Source organism: Macadamia integrifolia, chromosome 10 (genome assembly GCF_013358625.1).
Source record: "Macadamia integrifolia cultivar HAES 741 chromosome 10, SCU_Mint_v3, whole genome shotgun sequence".
In the NCBI taxonomy this organism is placed as follows: domain Eukaryota; kingdom Viridiplantae; phylum Streptophyta; class Magnoliopsida; order Proteales; family Proteaceae; genus Macadamia; species Macadamia integrifolia.
In genome coordinates this window covers 12,702,451-12,722,112 of record NC_056566.1, presented here as the reverse complement: position 1 = coordinate 12,722,112, position 19,662 = coordinate 12,702,451, and the positions used below count along the sequence as shown (strand labels likewise).

The following is a 19,662-nucleotide window of genomic DNA, read 5'->3' as shown; positions in this document are numbered from 1 at the left end:
AGTTCCATTTGGTTCTAGGAAGACTACAACAAGAAATTATTACTTCTACTATGGTTTCCTATTGGATCAGGGTATTGTTAACCCTACTGGTAAGGTTCTTACACACTGAACAGTGTCAAGTTCCCTTGGTTGGTGCCAAAAAAATTCAATTCTGATCATGCTACCTGGAGGGCATTCAGATAACCACAGAGAAGGTTTGGCAATGTTTTAGAGCTCCAAAATGAAATAACATAATTGGTGCATTGAAAATGCTTTCAGTTGTATAGGGCCATTGTAGTAGAGCTCAAGAATGGAATACAAGGGCATTTCGATAGACACGTTTTCAGAGAAGCTTGTGAGCAGCAAGCACATGATAGAGAAGATAACAGAGGGCAATGGGTCTTTCGCTAGGAGGAATAACAGAGGGCAAGCACATGATAGAGAAGATAACAGAGGGCAAGCACATGATAAAGAAGACCTGTGAGGGCAATGGGCACCCACTTTCAATGTATCTTACCACGGCCGAGAAATGGTTTTCAGAATTTTTTTATAGTTAAAAGAAAACCAATTGATACCTAATACATTTTCTATCAGACTGTTTGTTAAAATTACCTAAAGAGTAAGGGAGAGAAAACTTGGAACGACAATCCAAACACATTTCACTGCATATAACAAACATTTCACAGGTCTTCTTCCAAAGAGCTCTAAGAAAAAATTTTACTTTCTTTTTTCCCCACTCCAAAGTGCATAAACCCTAGATTAACTTGACAAGAAGAACCCTAAATTAGAAAGGAAGAAGAAGAAACCGAACCCTACATACCTTGGGATAGAGGTTCGGACGCCGGAGGAGGGTAGAATCGGAAGCCGGAGGAGGGTAGAATCGCACGCCGTAGGAGGGGAGAATCGCACGCCGGAGGAGGGTAGAATGGGACGCCGTAGGAGGGTAGAATCGCACGCCGGAGGAGGGTAGAATCGCACGCCGTAGGAGGGTAGAATCGCACGCCGGAGGAGGGTAGAATCAGACGCCGTAGGAGGGTATAATCGCACGCCGGAGGAGGGGAGAATCGCACGCCGGAGGAGGGTAGAATGGGACGCCGGTGGGTCTTCGTCTTCTTGTCCGGCCGAGTGAGTGAGAGGAGTGAGCAGTGAGATGAGAGATGAGAGATGAGAGAGGAGAGATGTGAGATGGGTATGGGTTTAGAAGATAGGAAATAAGGGAGAGGGCAATATTGTCCTCTCACTCAGGGTGGGGGTATGTTGGGTATATTAGAAAAAAACTAACTGGTTTTCATTCATTTCTCACGGTCGGCTAACGGCAGGGACCGATTTGAAATTTTTTGAATTTTTAGGGGGTGGCTTTGACGTTTCTAAAAGTACAGGGGGTGGCGTTGAATAACGACCGAAGTTTAGGGGGTGGCAATGCAATTTTCTCTTTTTTTTTTTATTCAACCATAAGAAAATGCTACATTAGATAGAATTATACAGCATGTCCGACTTTACTATAGATTGTTTTTTTTGTTATAGCCTCCCTGGCTATATTTTTAAGCTCCCCCATATATCTGTTGTTTGTTGTCATACAAAAATTGGGGTGGTTAGGATGGTTATCCATTTCTACATATAATAATATTAGAGTTCTTAGCCATAGGGTTAGCAAAAAGTCATGCTTGTCCTTGAGCAACATTCTAATTTCTTCAGCATTGCTTCATACATGATCCACCTTCAACTGCCAATTCCTTGCCTTGGTCAATCTTTGGAGTAGTCCTAAAGCCTCCGCCTCACCAGCCTTTTCTGTCATACAATAGTTTGCTTCGAATAAGATGCATTTTCCATTTGAAACCAAAGATATTGCCCATGGAGCTATATTACTTGTTGAATCATGAAAATGGTTGTGTTCATTGGTGGTGTTGTGAGATCAGTAAGATTTGAAAATTCAGATATCACCTGTGCCTTGGTTTTTTGATTGGAAAGTCCATTAGAGATCCAAAACTCAACCTGCTTGAGGATTAGTTGCAAATCTCGTTTAGGGTCACAAAAAAGATGACGATTTCTATGTTTCCAAATCGATTAATGGATTAGTGTGCTTGTCATTTGGTGCTATAATAATGAAAGTTCTCACTTTCAAAGCAAAAATTGGGAACTTCTCGGTTTCTCATGTTAATTTCAAGTTCTACACCATGCTATAATGAAGGGAACTTCTTTTCTCTACATGCAATGTGATACAATGATCAAACATAAAAGTTTGAACACATAGGAAATTCATAAGTTGTTTCGAAATACTAAAATTTAGAACCTTGATATTTTGTTCCATACATGGCTCCATTGGTTGTTGATGACCTGATTTAGCTTCTTTATCTTGCAGATCTTATCTTTTCTGATACTTAAATACCCGTATTGAAAAAGCAAAGATGACTGCAAAAAGCACACTGAATGCAACAATGACGACTGCGACCACTCCTAGGAAATCATGTTTGAAGCCAAAATAATCCCTTAGAAATTCTTCAACTGTTTTGCCTGATTCAAGCTTGTTCTGTAAATCTCCAAACTGTGACACAACCAAGCCATACAATGTCCACGAAACAGGGCAAGCCCAGTAGTACCACCTCCACCAGATAGGAATGCTCTGTAATGAACAAAATAAATAACTAAATAATGGAAATTTAATTCAACTAATTGTACCATCTAAAATGAGGAAAATGTTTGAAACTTACTGGTCTTGGAATTATGAATCCTGAGAAAAGGTTCCATTGTGCATAAAATGCTGAGGAAACTATAGCAGCAATGTGTGGGTTGGGTGTCATGGCCACTGCCATCATACCATAAAAGGTGTAGTATAACAATGTGAAGTACATGAAGAACAGATACCAAAAGAATTTCACAGCAGTCCATTGAAATGCAATCATTGAATACACCATAATCCCATATATAACAGTCTGTATGAAGATATGTGGAACCTCAATCAAAACCTGCACCACAAATAGGTCCACTTAGTGAGGAACATGTAGATGGAAAGAACTAACAACTTTGATCTTATTAAAAGAGAAGTGTGTACTTGGGCAAAGGCATATGCCATAGCTGAATACATCCCAGCAGCCCTCTCTCTATAAAAAACAGTCCGCTCGACCGATACAACTGGCTGCACTGAGCCAGCATTTTGTATCCCAAGAAAAAGAACAGCACCATACATAGAACCCATTGCATTAAAGAGATCCTGCTGCCTCTCCCTGAAATTACCAACATTCAAATCAAATTAACATGAGACAGACAGGAGAAGTGTATAAGTCCAGACACTACTGTGAGATAACTTACGTCCTAGTTCCAAGATTCCAAAAAATTGTCCCAATCAACAGAGCCATGAAAGTTGTGAAGAAGAGCCTCACTGCAGTGTATTGTGGATTCCTCCAGTAGGACCAATGCTGTTTCCAGAGGCAAGCCATGCATTGCGTGAAGAAAGATTGGGAATACCGAGTAGGGAAATAGAGGTCTTTTGAACGAGGGGCAGGTTTACTCAATTCCTCAATCATTGCTCTGTTCCTCCTGAATGATTCATTTATAGAATGTTAAGAGCTACAACCACAAACTAAGTGTTAACTCTGGCACATCAAAAGAGAAAATTTAGAAGTGAACCTACCTGTATAGTTCTGAGTTCTTATATATGTCACTGAAGTTTACCCCCAAAGCTGCTTCTTGGACTGTTGCTGTTACCTCCAACATCCATGTCGCTGGATTATATCCATTTTTTATCCTACTAATTCCTTCTATTGCCTTCATGAAACAACCAAATATTTATGAACAAGTTTGTACTAAGGCTGGAAAATCCTTAAGAATCTTATAGTTTGCAGAGTTTGACTCACCTCGAAGTAATTGATCAATTGATAAGAGTGTCTCCCTATTGGGCCTGCATATATTTCTTCTCCTCCTTGCTTCAATAAGAATAGCTATTGCATAGTATAAAAGGCTCAAGTATTTAGTTAGTACTAGAAAATAAGAAACAACAGATTACAAGATCATTAATCTAAAACATTTCTAACCTCATCAAAAGCATCAAATATGTCAATGCTTGGCTGATGGATTGTGCAAACCACAGTTCGTCCAGTGTCCACAATGTTTCTCACTGTTCTCATCACTATTGCAGCTGCCCTTGCATCCAGGCCAGATGTTGGTTCATCCATGAATATAATTGAAGGGTTGGCAACGAGTTCAACTGCGATGGTCAGCCTCTTGCGCTGCTCTGTTGAGAGACCATTCACACCTGGAAGCCCAACCAATGCTTCCCTCAATGAGTCCAGCTCTACAAGATCCATGACATCTTCAATGAACATCTACAGTCATTAATTGGTTGATCAATTAGTAAACATAAAGCATATCAAAAAGGAGCAAAAAGGAGAGGACTGAAATGTTTATCCCCTCATACCTTTCTAGCGCAAGAATTGATTTCAGGAGCTAACCGAAGCCAAGCAGAATAGAGCAAGGATTCATAGACCGTAACATGAGGAGAGTGGATATCGTTCTGTTCACAGTATCCTGATACACGAGCAAATGTTTCTTGTTTCTTTGGGTAGCCAGATATCTTGATGCTTCCTTCGATATATCCTCCAGTTTTCCTTCCAGCCAACACATCCATCAAAGTGGTCTTACCAGCGCCACTAACACCCATTAGAGCTGTAAGGACTCCTGGCCTAAAAGCTCCACTCACTCCCTTTAGAAGCAATAGCCGGTCCTCTTTAACGCCTCGTGCTTTCATTTCCTAGATTTCAATTTAACCATTGAGCATTACTGCAATAGACAGAACTCTGAAGAAAAAATATCATCCTTAGGAGACATAATTTCCAAATTGAAACCTAATGTTACCTGTGGCATGTCAACAGAGTATCTGATTTCATCAAAAGTGAGGGAAAGAGGTTTAAATGGAAGAACCATTCCCCGCCTCTTGCTCTGATTGGCTTCATTGCCCTCCACCCTTGTAGATGAATAATCAGATGAAATACTTGTTTTAATTTCATCTCCTGATTGTGGATTTATGTTGTTTTGATCAGAAAAATGCCCACTAGCTAAGAAAATAAAAAAGAGGACATGCTTTCAGCCTAACGCATCTGGTCATATACCTACCTGCATAGCTCTTTCCTATGGATGATAGATCAATTATTTTTCCGGTCCTGCTGGCATGTTTATCCTTCAAGCTCTCTTCAGATATTACTGCCTGAGGTTTCCCAAATGCTGCAATAAGTATCTCCGAATATTAGACATGATTACTTAGTTTTGAAAGTTAAAAAATTCTACTGAATTACTTATCAAACAATAAAATGACCAATGAAATTATACTCACGATTGAGATAAGCAAGAGCCACTGTGAATAAAACATTGAATAGGAAAACATAACCAGTCAATGCCCCTACACCAATCCAATACCAATAAGCGTCAATGAAGACCCCACGGGATTTCAGGACTGCCACTCCCAGAGTCTCTCCATTGGGTAGAAGCTGTAATATGGAAAGAGAACTAAAAACATTATTTGACCTTAAAAAAGACCTTTCTTCCAATCTAATCTTCTTAGTAGGTCATGATTACAAGTGAAAAGAAAAGGCCCTCACATGACTCCAACTTTTCCCAAGGAACTCGTTCACTACTAAAGCATTTTGCCCATACGTCATAGGAGAGATCCAATAGCCCCATTTCCACCATTTCTTTATATCATCTGTGACAAAGAATGAAGCTCTTATGAAGTTGAACCTAAAATTCAGAGGTGGCAGAAAGAAAAATAAACTCTGGATAATTCTGAAGCATACCTTGTGACAAGACAAATCCACTTAGAACCATGAGCATAAATAATCCAAAGGACCCAAATGTAATTGAAACAACCATGTTCCTTCCTAGTGAGGCAATTAATCGGAACAATCCAGATGCTGTTTGGCTCACACATACGAGTAGAAGGAACTGTTTGAAAAGTCTGCAATATGAATATTCTCCTAGTTATTGGCAAGACAACAATTGCCAACAAAGAGAACAACCATACTTTCATTAAAAGACACTAACACCTCCACATTATGCTTTACCTTCCAACATTTGGGTCAAAGCCTATGACATAGTAAGTTATGAACACCCAAAGAGCAACTTCGATAAGTGAAATAGGAATCTTTAGGATCCATGTGGGCAGTGAGTATGCCCATGAAGGATAGAATAGGAGGTCTCTTTGCTTGTAAAATACAGGAAGCTTCATAACAGTCATAGAAAGCTCTGGTATTCCATGAAACATTATCATGGTGAGAATAAAGAACAAAGCACCCATAAAAATCCCACCACGCGTTACTGAATCTTTGTGCATCTCAGTGCCCATGAAGACTGTCATTGTTAAGAATGCCACAACAGTAAGCTGCAATCAGAACAAGAACCTTAAGTTGGTGGCATTAGTGGAAATTTTGAAAGGAAATTTTGAAAGGAAATTTTGAAGAATCCATTACCAACCTGCATGATCTTGAAAACGTAGACAAATGAATTTCTTTTCATCAGCAATAGTTCTCTTGAAAAGCAGGCTTTCAAGAGTTCCTTCTTGGTAACACCATATTTATCAGTAGTTAAGGCATCAGGATGACTCTTCCTCTTATCAAATGGGGTGGCAAGTTCATCTGCTAGCCTCTGACCAACGTGGAATGAGTGGAATGCCTCGACAAATTCCTTGACAGGAATAAATCTGTAAGGATTATCCTTATGAGCCCAGTACTGTTCTTGATCTTTCCTCGATGTCACCTGTCAAATCAATGAAAATATAGTCCAACCTTTGCTAAAAGCTAGAGATCTAAGTGATAAAAGGGAGAAAAAGAAACAGGGATTTGAAGTAGAATCACCTCTTGCAAGAAGTCTGCTATTCCCTTCCTTTCAGGACATTTGAAACCCACAGATTCAAAAAAATCAAGCACATGCTCACGGCCCCCCTGATACACAATCTGCCCATCTGATAGGAGAATAATGTCATCAAAGAGCTCGTAAGTATCAGGTGCTGGCTGGAGAAGAGAGATGAGAGCTGTTCCACTTAGAATGTTGATGTATTGCTTAATTGAATTCACAATCTGAAATGTTGTTGAACTATCCAAACCAGTTGATATCTCATCCATGAAAAGTGCCCTTGCTGGTCCAACCAGCATCTCCCCTGCAAGAATTTAAAAAGAATTAGATTGCATGATTAGGGAAGAAGAATACTGAACCAGATTGTAGATATACTAGGTCATGTTACCTGTTGTGACACGCTTTCTTTGTCCTCCAGAGATACCTCTCAGCATTTCATCTCCCACCATGGTATCAGCACAAATCTCAAGTCCCAAAGTCTACAAGTTTGACATGGTGCAACAAGAAAAAATGACTGACTCCTATCCAGATATTTTAATTTCTTCCTTATCCTTATACAGGATTTTAGTGTCAATACCTTTAGAATATAATCCGTGACGATGTTGAACTCCTGTCCTTCTAGTGAAGCTGCCTGGGGATGCAGAAACCAAATTTCTCATGACATACAACTAGGATGATTAAGAACATGGATCTGAACTATTTTTTATTTTTTGGGATAGGGTGTTGAGAAGGGTAAAAGGTTGGCACAACCACATAAGGTTTAGTACAGAAATTGTACATATTAGATGAAACCAAGGCCAAACAATTACTGTATCAATGAGAACACCATTGTACTAAAGAATCCATTTCTGCAATGAATATAGAAGTTCTTTTTATTGTAGATAACAGATCCATCTTAAAATTCAAAAAGATAAAACTTGATCAAACCCAATTATGTATCTTATTAAAAAAGAAGCACTTCTTACCTTCAAGAAAAGATCAAGGTCAGGATCTGGGTTAATGTTTGCGTCTTTTTCTCTTTTTGACAGCTCTGTCAATATATCTGCATATTTTCCATATTTGGAAATAACTAATTCAAACTGGGTCTCTCTTTTCAAGCTAAAACTCTCAATTAAAACTAACCATATTAAATTTTGGAGTTATAAAGTTGGGCTTACCATAACGAGTTCCCACCCCTTGACATCTTGCAGAAAAAGAAAAGGTTTCTCTCACTGTCATTTCTCCTATGTGGAGATCTTGTTGACTGATATAAGCTGCTGTCCTTTGTGGGACAAACTCCTCCATTCCATGACCATTGTAATTTATTTTCCCAGAGAACTGAAAAGAATTTTAAGAGAATAGGTATCAGTTTCATCTTATTAGGAAATCGCAAAAGAAGAACAATAAGAGTTCAGAGAGAACATCAAAGCTGTTTAACCTCCTTACTTTCAGATCTTTATCAAGCTTTCCTGCCAAAGCCAACATCAATGTAGTCTTTCCAGAGGCTGGAGGGCCTAAAAGTAATGTCATTCTGCAAATCTCAGATAAATCAATGACTAAAATTAGCCGCAGAACCCAACTGTTTGAAATGAACCAAATCCAAAACCAGCTAAACTCCAGTTATTGGTTCAAAATTTAGACACAGTTTGATATTGTCAGTGTTCTCACCTGCCAGGCTTGATTATTCCACTAACATCATGAAGGATTGATATTGGCACCTTTTTGCTTCGAACAATATGTAGATAATCCAAGATTCCCTTTAAAGCAGACAACAAATTGTATGGTCAGTTACAATTGTTTCTGATAGAAACAATATTAAGTAAATGGAAATTTTCATATGATGTTTTACAAATTAACTACCTCTAACACATTAGCTATGGAGTTGAATATTGTAGGTAAGGCTCTGATTCCCACATAAGCTTCTGCATCTACATTTACACGTTCAAAGCGGACTTCGATCGTTGGAATATCAATTCCAACTCTGAGAAACCAAGAAAAAGATGAACAGAGCTATTTAAGACTGGTCTTGATTATACCTTTAGAATGGAGCAAAATATTTAGATTTTCTATATAGGAAGAGAGAGAGTGGATAGAGAAGACATAAGGAGGAGAATTTCTTACTGAGTAACCAATAAAATGAGAAATAGAGCTATGTAAGGAGACAATTCTAGACAAAACTTTCAGAACAGAGAAATTTGAAGATAGATATTAGTAGGATAAAGAAAATAAAGAAGAGAATTTCTTACTCATCAAGGCGGTTCTTGAGCTTCAACAAGAACTTCAAATGGTCCTCCTCTTTGACTTCGGTTGATTTATCTAACAAAATCTTCCTCTCTGCAACCCCAAGATCCTCAATATCAATTTCATTCCCCTGATCCTCTGCTATTGACAGTATATTTTCCCTTATACGACGGAATGAGGGGAGTGTCTCTATAGCTGCCCATTTCAGAGCTTCTTCATCGTCTAGTTCTCTGGATAGAGAAGATCTTGAAAACACATCACCCAAGCCACTGCCAGCACTTCTATATATTGAAGCACTATCAATACGAAAACTACTAGCATGAAAACTGCGAAAGCTACTAGCACGAAAACTGCTACCATGAGAACTAAGCATACTACCTATACGAAAACTAGCAGTTCTATTTGATTCACCAGTCTCCATTGGAAGACCCAAAACCTTTAAGAGCTACTCAATTTCAAAAACCCACCAGAGAAAGCAATGCAACTCAAAATCTGAAATGGGTCTGCTCTGTTTGTTCTTCTTCTTTCTGTTTCTCACTGGACAAAGAGATCCGAAGTTGCAGGAACTCTTAAAACCCACCAAAATCCACCAAAACCCAGAAGTTTAAAGAGCTGGAAAAATCAAAACCAGATTTGGACATGATCGGTCAACAAAAGGGTCCAAGTCATCATGCTTTAAACAATGTCACCCACCAAAAAAATTCTCGTTAATTGTACATTTACAGGTGTATTCTTCCAATAGTTTCTAAGTCGCCATTAAAATGAGAATAGAGCAGTTTTATACATTCAAATTCAAACATGCGTCCACGATTTTTGAATGTAATTGCATGCATTCACTTTTAAATATCAGAAAAAATCAGGAGAAAACAATGAAGGAAGTCACACACTCATAAACATAGTATACAATATCCATAGGAGTTATTAAACAGTTGGAAAGCTTAATAGAAAAATGTTTTATTTTTCCCCTTCGTTGTGAACAAAATAATTTCCAATGCCCTCAAGGCTGAAAGGGTGCCAAAGAGCATAAAAGGGTATATAAAGTTAACAGAATAAATGAATGTTTTAAAACCCAAAAAATAGTATAAAAATAAGAGAATGTTCCCCCTCCCACTAACTTGGAAAAGTGGTCCCCCAAACCCTAATTTTAAAAGTTGTATGGCATTAATTTCCCATTTGAAGATTATATTTATGCTTTTGGGTGTTGGGCCACCTTCTAATTTTTAAATGAAAATGGGTTCCCTACATTTTAAGTTATTTTAAATTCTAATATGCTAACAAGGTATTGTTATGGAACATAAACATGGGCTATTTGCTCTAATGGGGTCAAAATTTTGTAGAAAAATTGACCCAAAGTCCCTTGTACACATGTCAAATTTCAATGCGATATGAGTTGTCCAACTAAAAAAATAAGTTGCAGAAAATCGAAGACTATGAAGAGGGTTACCGGTCAACGAGGGAGTGTAAGCTCCATTTGATCACAGAAGAGATCAGTGGGAAGAGAAATGAAATTTCAAAACTAAAAAAGAAACTTTTGTAATCATTAATCTACATGAGTACATTATGGATTTAGATCCTCTCGAGCCAGGGGTAGCTAGAAAGGGACTAGTGAGGAGAGAGAAAATAGGAAACATAAATTAGAAGAGAGAAAACATCAGAGAGAGTCACACACAAAACCCTGGCTGGTACATCTCCATCCAACACGTCTGAATCTTTATATTACTAACTCGAAGCCATTTCATATTTAGTTGTAAATCCCTTGGATTTAAAAAATAAAATAAGAATTATATCTAAGAGCATAGTTACTAAATATGGTAAGAAATTCAAGAGACTTATGGAAAAAACTTTCGATAATGATTACCAAATTTTCTTTTACATGTTAAAAGTTTTTCACTTCTCTTCCTTTTAATTCTTTGTAACCAAACAGAAAATATATGAAATTTGGGGAGATGCCTACACGGGTGGATAGAAGATTGAATTGGAGGTAAAGATTTGACATGTACTCGAACTAAAGGAATTACCAGCATCATCTTAGAAAGGGTTCCAAAGAGCAACAGGTTAAATACCAGAAACAAACTAACAGAATAAATTAATGTTCTAAAACCCAAGATATAGCTATAAATAAGCGCATGTCCCCCCCCCCTCCAACCAATTTGAAAAAACAGTTTCTAAACCCTAATTTTAAAGTTTAAGATGTTGGTTTCTCATTTGAAGATTGAATTGCTCTTTCGGGTGTTGGGCCACTATCTAATTTTTAAAGAAAATAGGTTGTCTATATTTTAAGTTATTTTAAATTCTACTAACAAGGTATTGTTTTAAAACGCTAACTTGGGTAATCTATAAAATTTCACCTGAAATCTAGCAGCTATCATCTGATAGCTTTGAAGCGGCTAAAATTTTGTAAACAAATTGACCGAAGTTTCCTTGTTTATATGTCAAATTTCAACCCAACCGAGCTATCTAGTTAACAAAATAAGTTACAAAAAATCTAAGACTATGAAGAGGGTGTACGGGACTACGGGGGAGTGTACATAGTTGATTGAATTGGAGGTTCATATTTGACATGCGGTCAATCTAAACGAACTACTAACATCATCCTAGAAGTAGGTAGCTAGGGACATTTTTTGTCAGGTCAATTTCGAAAGTTCGTCCATATATAAGTATATGACTAAAAGTATAAGGTCCATTGAGAAAAATCAAAATGCAAATTATAATTTCAAGAATAAATACCTATTTTCCTTTCTTTCAACAAAGTATTGATATGCACACATCAATTGCCAAGGATTTAGGCACACACACACACACACACACACACACATATGTAACACCCTAATCTGATTTTACTTCTACTTGTAAACAGGCAAGGAGAAAGAACAGAGAAAGCCAATGTTAGCATGGTTAGTAGCTGTGGAGTGCCAGGAAGGTAGAAGTGACCTGCCAATATCATTGGAGAACTTACCAGGAAGGATGGGCAAGCAAGCAATTTTCAAGTTTATAAGAGACTAAGCATGGAAGGGGGTGATGACAAGTCATAGGAGACTGAAATGCTGCCAACTGGCAGGTACAAACCGGCTAGCTAGTTGGACTAGCAGAATGTTGTTTTCTAGGTTTTCACACTGTGGGGCCCACACCTTTGTTTTGTAAATCCCCATTTTACCCGTATGGAAAGAGACCCAAATGAGATATGAAATGCACATCTTAATGTTAGAAAATAGATGGGAAAAAATAATTTATAAATTTGATCAAATGCTAGTTACTTAGATATTATATACTTATATATATAGGATTTTAATCCCAACCTTAGGTCTATTTGGGGTGCCTTATATATGGAATATTACGGCTTAAAATCACCCTAACCATGGTTGTATAAAAATAAGAAGAAGAGAGGGGGAGGGAGGAGAAGAAGAAGAAGAAAAGAGAGGGAAGAAGAGGAAGAAAGGGAAGTGAGGAACGAACACACCTACCTTAGGCAGCTATTGGATCAATTTTGCACCCAGGTGAGTGCACTCATTGTGGTAACAGGGTAATTAGGTAATTGTATATGAATTTCATAGCTAGGGTTAGAGTTTTTAGTAATTGGAGGCAGCTAGGGAATCCCTGTGCAGGGTATTCCTGTCCAGTAAGGAAAATCCCAACCCTGGAAAGGTCTCTGAGACCCAATTTGCTAGGAAATGTCTCTGTGAACTCAGGAACCTAAAATTTTATTCAACTTAATACAAAAAACTTGTGAATAGGGATTTAATTCTGCAGAATTTAAAGTAGTCTCTGTGAAACCCTAGGAGTACTACAGAATTTAAATTTATCATTCCATATCCTAGGAATTGAACTCCATAAGAGGGTCAATAGGGAGCCTACCTTGTATATTGATTATATAGCTAATTTGGACTGTGGAAGGAACACAGAGACTTAATTTGGCCAAAACAGAGGAGAGTAGGGTTGGCGGAATCGGATTTTGCAGAAAACAGGGGAAGCAGCAGATCTTGACAGGCTAGTCGGTTGCTGCCCAGGAAACCTGCCGATTAGGGTTCCAGTGGCTAATTCTCCTATGTAATGGGTCAATAGGTCTTGAATTCTATTTATAGAGTTGTATACATAATATTAAACCCAGGGAAGGAGAATATAGTGCTTGAACTCCTAAAACCCAGGTTGGACTATTGACGTGACTCTAGGACACCCTACTTGAGTGTGCGACCCCCTAGTGATTCCCTACAGGTAACCCCAATAGTAAAGAAAGTTTGGGAAATCTAGATTGTGCAGGGAAGAACAATCCAATACCCAACTAAATTGGGAATATGGATAAGATAATTAGGCAAATTGGGGTAGATTGTAGGATTTCTATTTTGTAAATAATGATTTGTAAATCTTATAAAATAGGAAATATCAGATGCAGTAAAGGAAACTAGTTGAATCAAAGAAGTGAATTTTCAGGAACTTGGACACCGAGGTGAGTAGGTGCCCTAACTTATTTTATGGAGTTTTTATTATGGTAAATCTTGCTTATAATTCATGCATTTTGCTATGTGCATATTATTATTATCATTATTATTATTGTTATTGACATTGACTTATAGAATGGGAAGCTGGAACAGGTAAAACAGGTAAGATGAGACATTGATAGGTGCTCAATGGTTACTATATGCATGTTGTGAATGGTTGATATTTGGATAGGCATTATGTAGAAATTATGGGCTAGAATATCATTACCTGAATGCTACAACCCCTTGTCAATAAGGGGATATGTACTGACTAATCCTAACCCGTGGCTGTCTGATCAGTAGTACACTTCCGTGGTACGACATACTATACCTAGAGACGGATAGTAGCAGGGTACAGTGTACTATATACTTGCTTGCCTGGGGTTGCTAACCTAGGGGTTAGCCGAGGATCGAGGTTCTTTCTGGGATTAGTTGACTCCTGCCTGCAATGAGCTTGGATTCTTGAGGCCCAACATATGGGGTAGGGAATAACACCTATGTTGCGTGGCACTATACCACTGCTCTCAGAATTTGTAAATGGACTAGGAAGTAGTATAATGTTAAATGAATTCATGAACATCATATAAGGTGTGGAGCATGCATTGCATTATTTGTATTGTGTTTGCTTGCTTGCCTCCACCTCCTCATTGAGCATGACATGCTCACCCCTCTTTTTTTACTCTTCTAGAGGATGAGACCGGTGTTTTGTCGACTGTCAGCCTTGATCATGAGACAGTGGTCATGGATTACTCGGCCAATGTTTCAGAGGATGAAACCAACCATAGACCTGACTGTGGATGTGATGACTGTGCCTATGGAGGTCAGTCTTTTGAGGAATATAATAGTCTATTCTGATATCTTTTTGTGTATATACTTCCACTGAAGAGAGTCCTAATGTACCTTCTGATGTTTATAGTCTACTTTTGAGATACTGTAGAATGTGTAAATATCCTTTTGCAATGTATATGTCTTTCATCTAGATTACTGAAAATATAATATATCACTTAGTGACACTAAAAAATAATGTAATATATTTCACTGATGGACTGTTTAATCTGATGATCTCTGATCTTTAATTGTGTTGTTGTGGTGTTATGATCTACCCTAGTCTAGATCCTAGGGAAACAGGCTGACTAGATACGATGAGGTGTTTAGTGTCGTATACCTTGGCCTATTGGAGGCAGGGTGTGACAGAATATACATACATGATACATGATATATATATATATATATATATCATGTATGTATTAATTACACATCCTTGTTCTTCCTAAAGAAAATGCAATAGACATATGCACTCAACAACAATTAATCTCTAACGATTAATCTATACTCGAATGTCTTTAGGTTGTCAATGGTTGTTATTGACATATATGATAATTGATTGATCAGATGAATATAGGCATAGTATGTACTAAAAATGGAAGACCAGCTTTGTCATAGGTAAAACTTTGGATTCTTAATTTAATCAAAAAGAACCTTCTGGTATCACTATGCCTAATAAACTACAATGCTTCACTATTTGGCTCTTGGAAATACATGGGTTAATTCATGTTATAGAGGGGTCCACATACATCTCAATGGCCAAAGGAAGCAAGTGTTCAAACCCTCATTCAAAGTTTTAATCAAATTACTAAAACGCCATCTAATGAAAATAAAAATATAAACAAATGGTATCATCTTTTATAATTTTAGCTACTTCATCTGCTCTTTTTAAACTGAATTGTACTATTGAGATAATGAGGGAAGACCACTAATGTATAACACTAAAAGAAGGATTTAAAACAGAACAATATTCACAATGAGGAAGACTATCAATGTGTACCACTAACTATTTAACTCTTAGTAATAATTGCATAAATGGTTTGACTTTATAAAAATAAATAAATAAATAAATGGTTTGACTTCATATCTTTCTATAAAGAAGGATACGAAGTCAAACCATTTATTTATTTTTATAAAGTCAAAACATTTATGCAAAGTCAAACCAAAAGTATTTTGATTAATTTCCTTCAACTTTGGCATAGTCATCAGTAGAGAAAAAAATGGAAAGAAAACCAGGAGCTCTCTATTGCATCCCAATCATTATAAAGTAAAATAAAAGAAGGTGCAACTTCCCAAAATATCCAAAACTCTGGACTATTCAGCCTTTTTGGCCCAAAACTTTGCCACCAAATTGAGCTCCTTATAGTTGTAAGTCTCCAAGATATATCATCTACATACTCTTTAAAACGCAGCAATTTCTGATGGAAACACCATAGCATGGATTTATTTAAGATACTAATAACAACAAAATCAGAATCATATTTGGTCCAGACCTTTTTGAAACCATTTTCTTTGCCACTTGAGCCTTTCAAAGAAAGCTGAAAATTCGACCATAAAATTAGAAGCAACACCAATATAGTGACAGAACCCTTAAATACGGAAGCCATGATGGTTTTGAAAGATACCTCAAACCCTCGCCTTGTTAGGGTTATCAAAGACGCTCCCGTTAATATTTAATTTAATCCAACTCTCTATAGACTTCACTAATTTGAGCTCAAGAATTTGACCATTTCTAGGGGTAGATATATTTAACTTCATCAACTTTGAGAACATGGAATTTTTAAGGCACCGTTTTGTTTAGAAGGACTTCGGTGGGGGGTGTGAATTAAGGGGTAAGGTAGTTGTATCAACTTTCCCACCCCCATCAGTTCTTTTTTTTGTTTTTTTTTTTGTTTTTTTAAGGGGTTAATAATGGGTAGACAACTTTTTAATTTTTATGATTTTATTATCGGCCTACATGACCTTATGAATTCTCCCATCCCTCCCAAAGTCCCATTGATTTGGTGGAGTTTTGCTGAAAATCCAAGGGAGAACAGTTGCAAGTGGCACGAGCTCTCAACAACGTTCAACCGTTGCCCCTCTAAACTCATGCAACCCCCACACAAAAAAAGAGGAATTGATCGAAGAAGAAGAAGAAGTGAAGATGATGCCCAGATCTTCTTCTGCCTGCCTTGCTGCAAGTTTTGAAGGGGAAGAAAAAAAAAAAAAGAAGATGATTATGCCCTTATATTTCTCTATCTCTTATATCTGCCAATCTTAGGGATATACTAACCCAACTCATTGTAGTTTAGAATTTTGGGTGCAGGACAATATTATAAATACTGGATTTTAAGTCTCTATAGCTATCATTCACTCTCCCCCACTTTACCACAAAAGTAAGAGAATTCAAGGAAGTTTGAGGGGTTGTAGAAGATTCATAGCCAAGAGAAGGGAATTGTAAGGAAATACATCATTGTTCTCATCGATATACTCAGGTGTAAGGTACATATCTTGTTTCTCCATGATTTCGATTTGCTCATGTTCTTGTTTCTCTGGGTGGTTTCCTCAACTAGGGTTTCAGATTCGAACCCATAGGTTGTTCCAACATCATAATTGCAATTGAGATTTGGGTTCTCAATTCCAAAGATCTTTCAATAACCCCTTTTGTTCATGATCTTGAACACCTCCTCTCAAATCTGAATGAGATGATGCAAAATGCAACAATGGAGGAATCGCGGTGAGTTCTTGATTCTTGGCATTCTTCTCAGCTGTTTGGAAAGATCTACCTTTGAAAGCCTTGAAGCAGGGATGTTTGAAATGAATGGTAGTGGAAGACATGATGTCTCTTTGGGCACAACATTGGAAGTCTCTTTGGGTACAACATATAGGGGATAACCCTTATCCCACATTCCCACCCCATCTCTCTCTCTCTCTAACGAGTAAGGAGTGGAAAAGAATAGGGGAAGTTTAACTTTTCTATTCTTGTCAATTCATGAAGTGAAATAGGGCTGGGTTGGACTGGGTTTCTTAAAATCCTAACCCAACCCTAGGTCCCCAAAACTCAAGCCAACCCTAACCTAACCCTGCCGGGTTCATGCTCAGGCCCAACCCTATAGGGCTTAAGGTTGGGCCGGGTTGGGTCGGATTGACCTAGCTGGTATTCTTAGTGGAATCACATTTCAATACAACAATATGTAATGACATTATGGGCTGAGTTAGAAACTAAACTAAAACCCAAGTACATAAAACAAATAGCCCCTTGTGGCAACCCAGGAAGTTTATTTTGCAATTTCCCCATAATCTTAAAGCTCATCCTGAGATAACTATCAAATATGGGAACAATAAGTTTATGTGTCTTTTGATGTTCTTGTTTCTAGAATTTTTAATAGCTTGGATGAACAAGGTGGTGCTGTAAATTTACGACTTAGTAACCAAATCACTCCGTTTGGATTTGGAAGCACAATATGGCACAAACTACAGGTGAGTTGGTATCTGATGCTGCAACTGGCAGCATGAGAAATATCAATGCAAAGAGATTTTGATCAGTTACAAAGGGAGTTGGGAAAGCTTTCAATGAGTCTAGGTTCTCCAATAGTGAATACCATACATGTAGTAATTACACTATGTACAAGAGACATAGGGTGAAGGGCCTCATCCTCCAATCCACTGATCAAAGTTGTTTCTCAAGCTTGAGTCAACCACTCAAACAAGACGTGAGGAATAGAGGAATAAATCCTTTAGATCATGAATGTCATACAGCCTCCTTTAATTTGCCGCTTTGTTTTTGTATTATATAACTCATCTCTAGGAATGTAGTTGCCACAATGGAATGTCAGATCATGTTAGGCTAGGGATTTGCAGGTGGGGTCGCCTAAGGTTTTATGAACAACCCTCCAAGTTTCAAGATGAATGGGAAATATCTGAATGAAATTGAACAAGTCTCTCATAGTCTAGTCGGTTTGTTGGCAGTAGGGAAAGAAATAAAAGAAGCAAGTATTAAATGAAATTGTTAATTCATACAAATGTGTAGTGAAGGATGACACCGCAGAAGAACTTTGGAATGGTTATTCTAAAAAAAATGAAGACAAAGGAGAGAGAGAGAGAGAGAGAGAGAGAGAGAGAGAGAGAGAGAGAGAGAGAGAGAGAGAGAGAGACTTGAGACCGAGCGGGATGGGGGAGAGAAGGGAAGGCCGAATAGAAAGGGCAGCGAGATGTTCTGCCTTCATCGTCTATCAAAACAGAGATGGGGGAGATTTGGGGGAAGCTAATCAAGGGATTCTTCTTCCTTCTTCAATCCTTCATCTCTCAAACAGTAGTTAATAGTCATCTGACTATGTACTTGCTTGTTGGTATCAATCCGGTTACTGTGCAACAACTATAAAATGACTTGATACAATAACGGTCACTGACAGTCTGACATCCAGCTTCTCAGTTGGTCAGTTATTTACCCTTTAGGTCTTTAATTGATAAGATTTTGAGTCCCGTTGAAGCATTATTAAAGAATAGGAAAATTATCTTGTACCACCTCTAATTTGAAACCTTATATCACATACAACCCTAATTTTCCCTAAATATCTAGTACATCCCTTATTGTGTGGGTAAAGTGGCATTATATCCATTCGGGTAGATCAAAATCATCAAATGGTGATGTAGTAAGGCTTTCATTTTCTAAATGGTAAGTTTACCATTCTTGAAGGATAAACTTTTCATTTTACCCTATAATGTAAAAACGTATAATCGGTTGGAAGTGGTGAGTGACGATTCCGTTGAATCAAAGTATTCCAATGATTTTCGTATTTTTATATAAGAATCGTCCGTATTGACTCATCAAAAGTCGGGATCGGTGCCATCGATTCCCAATCCGATTAGCCGATTCTTGAAACCCTGAGTGGCATTCCTAGTCGGAGTGATTAAAAGACAAGCGATACACTCGCAAGATGGAATCCAATTTGATTTCAGGAAAGCTACGGTTCTAAATTTTCTTCTTGCAGGCTTGTAGCTGGACACGGAAAGAAAGCTACTCGAGATGGGTTCTTCGACCTTCCAATTTTTTCAGAAGAGAAAATCTCTCTCGCTCAGGAAGCAGAGCCAAAGTGACAGACTTGATAGTAAATGGTCCATTTCCTGTAAGAGTCAAGGTCCTATGTTCATGAGACTACAAGTTAAAGAAACTAAACTTTCTTGTTGTCAAAGGTTCTATATTAGATTTGCAATAGTGGAATCAGTCTGTAGTAGCATGTTCGATGTCAATTCTGAAAATTCAAACTTAATATGAACAGAACATTGGAATCACCACCACAAGGAGCAGAAAAATGGGCTTAAGTTTCCTGAGATCATTAAGAAAAAATCC

At 37.7% G+C, this 19,662-nt stretch overlaps 1 protein-coding gene across 1 annotated transcript; it reads right to left on the bottom strand.

Moving 5' to 3' along the window:
- Positions 1-2,341: 2,341 nt before the first annotated feature.
- On the bottom strand, positions 2,342-9,457 carry LOC122091513 (pleiotropic drug resistance protein 1-like). Its single transcript, XM_042661508.1, has 25 exons — positions 9,343-9,457; positions 9,042-9,258; positions 8,656-8,776; positions 8,464-8,552; positions 8,242-8,326; positions 7,974-8,133; positions 7,782-7,858; positions 7,394-7,447; positions 7,205-7,295; positions 6,819-7,120; positions 6,439-6,720; positions 6,030-6,346; positions 5,763-5,923; positions 5,568-5,671; positions 5,303-5,456; positions 5,086-5,193; positions 4,828-5,027; positions 4,391-4,723; positions 4,008-4,298; positions 3,831-3,914; positions 3,608-3,741; positions 3,286-3,513; positions 3,029-3,200; positions 2,688-2,942; positions 2,342-2,599 (listed from the first exon to the last, which is right to left on the bottom strand). Exons 1-25 carry the CDS (start codon positions 9,455-9,457, stop codon positions 2,342-2,344), a joined length of 4,392 nt encoding a protein of 1,463 aa, XP_042517442.1.
- Between the last annotated feature and the right edge of the window lie 10,205 nt (positions 9,458-19,662).